At 20.8% G+C, this 11,055-nt stretch overlaps 1 protein-coding gene across 1 annotated transcript; it reads left to right on the top strand.

Annotated features, from left to right (window-relative positions):
- Positions 1–904: 904 nt before the first annotated feature.
- LOC142224444 (uncharacterized) lies at positions 905–6,785 on the top strand. Its single transcript, XM_075294214.1, has 3 exons — positions 905–1,114; positions 6,379–6,546; positions 6,618–6,785. The coding sequence occupies exons 1-3, from the start codon at positions 905–907 to the stop codon at positions 6,783–6,785; spliced, it is 546 nt and encodes a 181-aa protein (XP_075150329.1).
- Positions 6,786–11,055: the final 4,270 nt, after the last annotated feature.

Below are 11,055 nucleotides of genomic sequence, written 5' to 3' on the forward strand. Positions count from 1 at the left end.
TAAACTTTTGCGAAGTTTCCTTAAAATTGCTTCAGATTTAAATGTTTCCCATATTTTTTTACTAACATTGTGTCCCACCCTAGTGCATTAGCCAACTTAAATTTTGAGTCTATAGATTTTGTGGAAGTCTATCAAATTCTTCCAGATCGAGTGATATTTAAATGTATGTATTTGGGACAAACCTTTATATATAGCCCCAAACACATTTGACGGATGTGATATGGTATCGAAAATTTAGATTTACAAAGTGGTGCAGGGTATAATATAGTCGGCCCCGCCCGACTTTAGACTTTCCTTACTTGTTTTTAATTAGATCAATTTATTTTGTAATTCACTTTCCAATTAATTTTTTAATTGATACTTTAATTTCTGTGATTGAAGATATTTCAATTAAAAAATTAATTCCATCAATTCATTTCGTGATTGAATGAAATTTTGTGTGTAACTGAGCGTTTTTTTTGCTCGGGGTCAATACCAAAATGGTATAAATAAAGGCAAAATCTGTACAACTGGATATGCTTGTTTTTTTTTTTGCAGTGTAATAAAGAAACATCTACATGGATACAAATGTGAGCCTGTGAAAATTTCACTGCAATAGTTCCAAGTATTAAAGACGCTAGACTGAAGTGTAGATACACAAACGATAACTTGGAAAAAAAAAACACCAATGACCTTTGGAATTTTTTGAAAATTTCAATTGCAATGTATTTTTAATTACTCTATTTGCAATTCCAGCACTCTCCATTCATCAACAAAAAACAAAAAAAAAAAATAAAAAATATATCATTAGGCTATCAAAAAAAAAAGTGATTTTAAAGAAGTATAAAAGCAAAAATCAAAAAAATTCTAACGAAAAAATTTGTCATTAAAATTGAATGCAATAGAAACGAATCTAGTTGAAAATATGTCGAAATCGTTGATGGTTATACTTTTGATCCTCTGGTCTATTCTGTGGCCTATAGAGGCATCTGTACGTTTTACAAATTTAAAATGTGAACAATATCATCCGGAATTTGCTAAATTTCTTACGTGTCGTCTTAAGGTAATGCGTCGTGGTTTAATTTCGCTTAATGTGGATTTGAAACTTTTCCAAGTTCCTGTTACTAATACGACGGTAAGTTAAACATAAAATGAAAAAAAAAAAACATATGGCAAAAAGTGAACAATTGGCGACATTGGTATATGACTTCAGACTAGACATTATACGCTTGATTTTTGAAGTTACAACGAAGAACTGTGAAAGCTATCCAGGCACTACCAAAAATTTCGAAATATTTTTTAGTTATGGTTATTAGGCTAAAAAAACTTATATTCCAAAAAAAATCTTAATTAGGTTTTGTTAAGCACTTCATATATATTGTTTTGCTCTAAGGAAGGAACTGATATTGTAATAATGAATATAGAAAACGTATCTATTAGTTTTGTACTCTGATATGATGTAATAGATTTGTATGTGTGCAACGGTTCACAAGAATTAAACATAGTTTTTTTTCCCCTTGACTAATTTATACTACTTAGTCGATTTTCACAAAAGTAAAAACAAAATTGATTTTGTTAATCTAAGTACAGGTGATAGTTTGCCATGATTGATAATATAGCACACGATTGATTTCATGTGAGTGTGCACGCATTTTTTGGGTTTAAAAATAAATTCTTAAGAAAATATTTGGTAGTCTCAAAAGACTACCCACACTGAGAAACAGAGTATTATAAGATAGTGTATATATTTGAAACGCCCAGAAGAAGACGAAAGACACACATGGTGTCTGTAGCAATAATGTTTAGATATGGCCCCTGAGCCGGTTGCCATAGTTGGTAGAATTCTAAAAAAAAAATTTAATTTTTTTTACTGTTTTGTAGATTGGTAGATTTTGATTCGATTTTGGAAAGAGGTAGGTAGAGGAGATATAGAAATAAACTTTTGACTAAATTTTCAATGATAAAAAGATGTTAACAAAATTTTCAATAAAAATAAAAATTTGACAAAATTTTCTATAGAAATAAAATATTGACAAAATTTCCTATAGAAATAAAATTTGACAAAATTTTCTATAGAAATAACATTTTGCCAAATTTTTCTATAGAAATAAAATGTTGGGCAAAATTTTCTACAGAAATAAAATTTGGACAAAATTTTCTATAGAAATAAAATTTTGAAAAAATTTTCTATAGAAATAAAATTGTCAAAAAAATTCTATAGAAATAAAATTTTGACAAATTTTTTATAGAATTAAATTTTCAACAAAAAAATCTATAAAAATAAAATTTTGAAAAAATGTTTACAACATTTTCTATAGAAATAAAATTTTGACAGACTTTTCTACAGCAATAATAAATTTTCTATAGAAATAAAATTATGACAAAATTTTCTATAGTAATAAACATTGGACAAATTTATGTATAGAAATAAAATTTTGGATACAATTTTCTTTAGAAATAAAATTTTGACAAAATTTTCTATAGAAATAAAATTTTTACAATATTTTCTATAAAAACAAAATGTTGACAGAATTTTCTATAGAAATAAAATATTGAAAAATTTTCTATAGAAATAAAATTTTGACAAAATTTTCTATAAAAATAAAATGTTGACAGAATTTTCTATAGAAATAAAATATATAAATAAATTGTCAAAAAAATTTTATAGCAATAAAATTTAAAAAAAAATCTATAAAAATAAAGTTTTGAAAAATTTTCTATAGAAATAAAATTTTGACAAATTTTTCTATAGAAATAAAATGTTGGGCCAAATTTTCTACAGAAATAAAATTTGGACAAAATTTTCTATAGAAATAAAATTTTGACAAAATTTTCTATAGAAATAACATTTTGAAAAAATTTTCTATAGAAATAAACTTTTGACTAAATCTTCTATGGAAATAAAATTGGAATAATTTTTCAATAGAAATGAAATTTTAAAAAAATTTTCTATAGAAATAAAATTTTGAAAAAATTTTATATAGAAATAAACTTTTGACTAAATCTTCTATGGAAATAAAATTGGAACAATTTTTCAATAGAAATAAAATTTTAACAAAATTTTCAATAGAAATAAAAATTTGACGAAATTTTCTGTAGAAATAAAATTGTCAAACAGATTCTATAGAAATAAAATTTTGACAAATTTTTTATAGAAATAAAATTTTCAAAAAAAAAAGATCTATAAAAATAAATTTTGAAAAAATGTTTACAACATTTTCTATAGAAATAAAATTTTGACAGAATTTTCTATAGCAATAATAAATTTTCTATAGAAATAAAATTATGACAAAATTTTCTATAGTAATAAACATTGGACAAATTTTTGAATAGAAATAAAATTTAGGATAAAATTTTCTATAGAAATAAAATGTTGACAAAATTTTTTATAGAATTAAAATTTTGACAAGATTTTCTATAGAATCAAAATTTTGACAAAATTTTCTATAGAAATAAAATTTTGACAAAATTTTCTATAGAAATAAAATTTTTACAAGATTTTCTATAAAAATAAAATGTTGACAGAATTTTCTATAGAAATAAAATATTGAAAAATTTTCTATAGGATTAAAATTGTCAAAAAAATTTTACAGCAATAAAATTTAAAAAAAAAAATCTATAAAAATTAGATTTTGAAAAAATTTCTATAGAAATAAAGATTTGACAAATTTTTCTATAGAAATAAAATGTTGGGCCAAATTTTTTTCAGAAATAAAATTTGGACAAAATTTTCTATAGAAATAAAATTTTGACAAAATTTTCTATAGAAATAACATTTTGAAAAAATTTTCTATAGAAATAAACTTTTGACTAAATCTTCTATGGAAATAAAATTGGAATAATTTTTCAATAGAAATGAAATTTTAAAAAAATTTTCTATAGAAATAAAATTTTGAAAAAAATTTATATAGAAATAAACTTTTGACTAAATCTTCTATGGAAATAAAATTGGAACAATTTTTCAATAGAAATAATATTTTAACAAAATTTTCTATAGAAATAAAATTTTGAAAAAATTTTCTATAGAAATAAACTTTTGACTAAATCTTCTATGGAAATAAAATTGGAACAATTTTTCAATAGAAATAAAATTTTAACAAAATTTTCAATAGAAATAAAAATTTGACAAAATTTTCTGTAGAAATAAAATTGTCAAAAAAATTCTATAGAAATAAAATTTTGACAAATTTTTTATAGAAATAAAATTTTGACAGACTTTTCTATAGCAATAATAAATTTTCTATAGAAATAAAAATATGACAAAATTTTCTATAGTAATAAACATTGGACAAATTTTTGTATAGAAATAAAATTTTCTATAGAAATAAAATGTTGACAAAATTTTCTATAGAAATAAAATGTTTACAACATTTTCTATAGAAATAAAATTTTGACAAAATGGTCTATATTAATAAAAATTGGACAAAATTTTGTATAGAAATAAAATTTTGACAAAGTTTTCTATAGAAATAAAATTTTGACAAAATTTTCTATAGAAATTAAATTTTTACAACATTTTCTATAAAAATAAAATTTTAACATAATTTTCTATAGAAATAAATTTTTGACAAAATGGTCTATATTAATAAAAATTGGACAAAATTTTGTATAGAAATAAAATTTTGACAAAATTTTCTATAGAAATAAAATTTTGACAAAATTTTCTATAGAAATAAAATTTTGAGAAAGTTTTTTATAGAAATAAAATGTTAGACAAAATTTTCTATAGAAATAAACTTTTAACTATATCTTCTACGGAAAAAATTGTAACAAAATTTTCAATAGAAATAAATTTTTGACAAAATTTTCTATAGTAATAAAATTTGGACAAAATTTTGTATAGAAATAAAATATTGACAAAATTTTCTATAGAAAGGAAATTGTCAAAAAAAATCTATAGAAATAAAATTTTGACAAAATTTTTTATAGAAATAAAATTTTCAAAAAAAAAAAAAATTAAAAATAAAATTAGGCAAACTTTTGTATAGAAATAAAATTTTAACAAAATTTTCTATAGAAATAAAATGTTGGAAAAAAATTTCAATAGAAATAAACTTTTGACTAAATCTTCTATGGGAATAAAATTGTAACAAAATTTTCAATAGAAATAAAATTTTAACAAAATTTTCAATAATAATAAAAATTTGACAAAATTTTCTATAGAAATAAAATTGTGACAAAATTTTCTATGGTAATAAAAATTGGACAAAATATTGTATAGAAATAAAATTTTGGATAAAATTTTCTATAGAAATAAAATTTTGACAAAATTTTCTATAAGAAATAAAATTTGGCAGAATTTAATAAAATAAAATTTTGACAAAATTTTCTATACTAATAAAATAATGACAAAATTTTCTATAGAAATAAAATTGTCAAAAAAATTTTATAGCAATAAAATTTTCAAAAAATCTATACAAATAAAATTTTGAAAAAGTTTCTATAGAAATAAAATTTTTACAACATTTTCTATAGAAATAAATTTTGACAGAATTTTCTATAGAAATAAAATTTTGACAAAATTGTCTATAGAATTAAAATTTTGACAAAATTTCCCATAGAAATAAAATGTTGGACAGAATTTTCTATAGAAATCAACTTTTGACTAAATCTTCTTTGGAAATAAAATTGTAACAAAATATTCAATAGAAATAAAATTTTAACAAAATTGTCAATAGCAATAAAAATTTGACAAAATGTTCTATAGTAATAAAAATATTGACAAAATTTCCTATAGAAATTAAATTGTCCAAAAAAAAACTATAGATTTTTTGTTAGTTTTTTGGTAAAATTTTCTACCAATTTTGGTAGATTACCTATATCAGATAGATGCACCGCCTAAAACTATGCAACAAAAGGTTATGGTAAGTAAATCGTATTACTCCCCTGATCGGTAAAGTTCAAGTGGTAACATGTTATGAAATCGAAAGTCAATTAATTCAAAATTTAATTTGAAACAAGTGATTTTACAATTCTCTTTAGAAAAACAGATATAAATGAATTTAATTTGCTATTTAGTCCCTTATGAAAAAGTGGACAAACTATTGATTCAAATTATAACAAAATATTGAAAAATTTTAACTTCATGTATAGAGATCGATCTGTTTGGAAATAAAATAAGCAAAACTATGAGATTTCGTAAGGCCCATAAATATCATTGTATGATATGAAAATAATTCTCTGGTAAATGTATTGACAATGACATGAAAGTGAAATAGTGAAATGGAAAATAAAAAAATTCCTTTCCATTGGATTTCCTCTGCCAATGTTAATTTATAACTTTAATAAAAATTGATAATTTTGATAATTGTGCACTAAATCCAAAAACAGCAATCTTCTCACCAGTTTGGATGTTTTATTTGTTTTTTAGTAAATTTTCTTTCTTTCCTTTTTTCTCAGGTAAATTTGTCCTTACATAAAAAGGTTAGTGGATATCGACTTTTTCTTTACAATACAACATTTGATTTTTGCAAATTTATGCTGAATCGTAAACAAGAACCTTTTGCCAAATTATTCTTTGATGTTCTAGAAAAGGATTCGAATATCAACTATACATGTCCCTATTCGGTAAGATAAAAATTATGCGTTAATTAATTTAAATGCTAAGATTAATCTTTGTTTTTGGTTCGGTTTTGTAGCACAATATCATTGTGGATAATATGACAGTTGATGAAAATATTTTTAAATATTTACCACTGCCAGCTGGCGGATATATGTTTCAATTAAAGTTTGCAGCCTATAATGACTGGAAAACTGATGTCAAAGCTTATATTGAAATTGATAGAGAATTTGGAAAATTTACTTGAATTTTTCAGAATATGGAAATGACTAATATTTGTAATTTATTTATTAGCAAATTCAGTTCTCTCAAGCATGCAATAAAATATCACAACACTTTCTAAACAAAAGGATTTGAGACAAATATAAAATCTAAAATAATTTATAAAACAAAAAAAATATAAAGGAAAATGTTGCCTTAATATTTTAATGAAACAAAAGAGAAAAGGAATCTGAAATCGTGATGCAAAAAAAAATTTTTTGAAAATGTCTACTTTAGACTTTGGATGATGAATTTATACTATACAACTAGCTCCATCTACATTCAATTGCACCTAATATGAGTAACATATATGGGTATCACACGCATATTGTGGGAAATTGCAAAGAGAATATATCAATTACATCGTCATCGTTCAATGTTTTTGGAGTAACAAAATTTTCCACCGAAAATTTTATCTAGTTACGGAACCAGAACGTAACTGTAAGGGCAATGACATTAGGGAAACAAAAACGAAATATTAAAAAAATTTTGATGACATGCTTGGATGCATTGATGCACAACCATCTGATATATAATTAAGCCCTCGATTATTTCTGCAAATGTATTTCAAATTCAAATTTCTATAGAGAATTGTTTGTGCTGTTTGAAGAATAAACCAACAATAAAAAAACAAAACGAATGAAGTTGGAGAAAGCACGCTCAAAATAATCCAAGCCAATTGCACTTAAATCGATGATTTGACAGTAGCAAAGGGAAAGAGATATGTTTGTTCGAATTTATATCGGCATATGCCGGCTATCATAAACCTTTTTTCGGAAGGTTCAAGTGTGGTTCACTTTGGGTTTAATGAACTGCCTGAATTTATTCTGATAACTGGTTGATAGTTTTGCTGCAAGTAGAGGATGCTGATGAGGAATGTGGCAATTCCGAAACGTGCGTCCATCTTGCAGTCTATAGGGCTTTGCCCAAATAAATTTGACAAACATTCTTTTCCTCTGGTGGTTAAGCTACACTTGTAGTTTAGTCAATGTAGGGTTTTAAGCTGAAATCAAAAACAACAATAATGATAGAAGAATAAACCAACAATAACAAAACAAAAACAAATTATTTCTATAGAAAATTTTGTCAAATTTTTATTTCTATCGAAAATTTTGTCAAAATTTTATTTCTATAGAAAATTTTATTTCTATAGAAAATGTTATTTCTATAGAAAATGTTGTCAAAATTTTATTTCTATAGAAAATTTTGTCAAAATTTTAATTCTAAAGAAAATTTTATCACATTAATAATTCTAAAGAAAATTTTGTCAAAATTTTATTTCCAAAGAAAATATTGCTAATTTTCTATATTTTCTATAAAAACGTTGTCAAAATTTTATTTCTATAGAAAATGTTGTTAAAATTGTATTTCTATAGAATATTTTGTCAAAATTTTAATTCTATAGAAAATTTTGTCAACATTTTGATTCGATAGAGAATTTTGTCGAAATTTTCTTTTTATAAAAAAACGTTATCAAAATTTTTATTCTATGGAAAATTTTGTCAAAATTTTTATTCTAAAGAAAATTTTATTACATTAATTCAATTCTAAAGAAAATTTTATCAAAATTTTATTTCCAAAGAAAATTTTGTTAAAATTCTATTTCTATAGAAAATTTTGTCAACATTTTAATTCTAAAGTAAATATTGTCAGAATTTTAATTCTTTAGAAAATTTTGTCCAAATCTTATTTCTATAGAAAATTTTGTCAAAATTTTCTTTCTATAAAAAATTTTATTAAAAATGTAATTCTATAGAATATTTTGTCAAAATTCTAGAATATTTTGTCAAATTTCTATAAAAAATTATACCAACATTGTAATTTTAAAGAACATTTTGTCTAAACTTTATTTCTCTGGAAAATTTTGAATATATTTCATTTGTATAGAATTTTTTTTTCAAGATTTTATAACTATAGAAAATTTTGTCAAAATCTACAGAGAATTTGGTCGACATTTTCTTTCTATTAAAAAATTTTGTCAAAATGTTAGTTCTAAAAAAATTTTTTTAAATTTTATTTCTATAAAAAATTTTGTTAAAATTTTATTTCTATAAAAAAATTTGTCAAATTTTTATTTCTATAGAAACTTTTTTTAAAATTTTATTTCAATAGAAAATTTTGTTAAAATTTTGATTGTATAGAGAATTTTGTTGAAATTTTCTTTCTATAAAAAAAAGTTATCAAAATTTTATTTATAGGGAAAATTTTGTCAAAATTTTAATTCTAAAGAAAATTTTATCAACATTTTATTTCCAAAGAAAATTTTGTTAAATTTTTATTTCTATAGAAAATTTTTTGAAGATTTTAATTCTAAAGTAATTTTTATCAAAATTTTAATTCTATAGAGAATTTTGTCAAAACTGTAGTTCTAAAGAAAATTTTGTCAAACTCTTCTTTCTATAAAATATTTTGTCAAAATATTTATTTCTATAGAAAATTATGTCAACATTTTAATTTTAAAGAAAATTTTGTCAAAATTTTATTTCTCTTGAAAATTTTGTATATATTTCATTTGTATAGAAATTTTTTTCAAGATTTTATAACTATAGAAAATTTTGTCAAAATCTATATAAAATTTCGTCGAAATTTTCTTTCTACACAAAATTTTGACGAAATTTTCTTTCTATAAAAAATGTTGTCAAAATTTTATTTCCATTAAAAATTATGTAAAAATTTTATTTCTATAGAAAATTTTGGCAAAATTTTATTTCTATAAAAAATTGTGTTAAAATTTTCCTTCTATAGCAAATTTTGTTAAAATTTTATTTCAATAGAAAATTTTGTCAAAATTTTATTTCTATGGAAAATTTTTGTCAAAATTTTAATTCTAAAGAAAATCTTGTCAATATTTTATTTCTATGGAAAATTTTGTCAAAATTTTAATTCTAAAGAAAATTTTGTTAAAATTTTAATTCTAAAGAAAATTTTGTTAAAATTTTAATTCTATAGAAAATGCTGTCAAAATTTTATTTCTATGGAAATTTTTGTCAAAATTTTATTTCTATGGAAAAATTTGTCAAAATTCTAATTCTATGGAAAATTTGTCTTCTTTTCTTTTAATATAAAAATTTTGAGAAAATATTAATTCTAAAGAAAATTTTGTCAAAATTTTATATATATAGAGAATTTTGTCAAAATTTTATTTCTATAGAAAATTTTGTTAAAATTGTATTTCCATAGACAATTTTGTCAAAATCGTATTTCTATAGAAAATTTTGTCAAAATTTTAATTGTATATAAAAATTTATCAGAGTTCTTTTTTAATTAAATTTTTTGTTAAAATTTTATTTCTATAGAAAATTTTGTTAAAATTGTATTTCTATAGACAATTTTGTCAAAATTGTATTTCTATAGAAAATTTTGTCAAAATGTTATTTCTATAAAAAATTTTGTCACAGTTGTATACTATAGACAATTTTATCAAAACTTTATTTCTATAAAAAAAAAATTGTCAAAATTTTATTTCTATAGAAAATTTTGTCAAAATTTTATTTCTATAGAAAATTTTGTCAAAATTTTATTTCTATAGAAAATTTTGTTAAAATTTTATTTCTTTACAAAATTTTGTCAAAATTTTATTTCTATAGAAAATTTTGTAAAAATTTTATTTCTATAGAAAATTTTGTTAAAATTGTATTTCTATAGAAAATTTTGTCAAAATTTTATTTCTATAGAAAATTTTGTTAAAATTGTATTTCTATAGACAATTTTTTCAAAATCGTATTTCTATAGAAAATTTTGTCAAAATTTTAATTGTATATAAAAATTTATCAGAGTTCTTTTTTAATTAAATTTTTTGTCAAAATTTTATTTCTATAGAAAATTTTGTTAAAATTGTATTTCTATAGACAATTTTGTCAAAATTGTATTTCTATAGAAAATTTTGTCAAAATGTTATTTCTATAAAAAATGTTGTCAAAGTTGTATACTATAGACAATTTTATCAAAACTTTATTTCTATAAAAAATTTTGTCAACATTTTATTTCTATAGAAAATTTTGTCAAAAATTTTATTTCTATAGAAAATTTTGTCAAAATTTTATTTCTATAGAAAGTTTTGTCAAAATTTTATTTCTATAGAAAATTTTATTTCTAGAGAAAAAAAAATTGACCACTATTTTAATTCTAAAGAAAATTTTGTCAAAATTTTAATTCTTAAGAAAATTTTATCACATTATTAATTCTAAAGAAAATTTTGTTAAAATTTTATTTGTGTGGAAAATTTTGTTAAAATTTTATTTCTATAGAAAATTTTG

This window comes from Haematobia irritans, chromosome 2 (assembly GCF_050003625.1).
Source record: "Haematobia irritans isolate KBUSLIRL chromosome 2, ASM5000362v1, whole genome shotgun sequence".
NCBI lineage: Eukaryota > Metazoa > Arthropoda > Insecta > Diptera > Muscidae > Haematobia > Haematobia irritans.

What these genes read in the sequence shown, in the direction of transcription:
- LOC142224444 (XM_075294214.1), top strand. Translation starts at nt 905, where the DNA reads ATGTCGAAATCGTTGATGGTTATACTTTTGATCCTCTGGTCTATTCTG. An exon ending in TTCCTGTTACTAATACGACG is followed by an intron (nt 1,115 to 6,378) that starts GTAAGTTAAACA and finishes CTTTTTTCTCAG; the next exon opens with GTAAATTTGTCCTTACATAA. An exon ending in ACTATACATGTCCCTATTCG is followed by an intron (nt 6,547 to 6,617) that starts GTAAGATAAAAA and finishes TCGGTTTTGTAG; the next exon opens with CACAATATCATTGTGGATAA.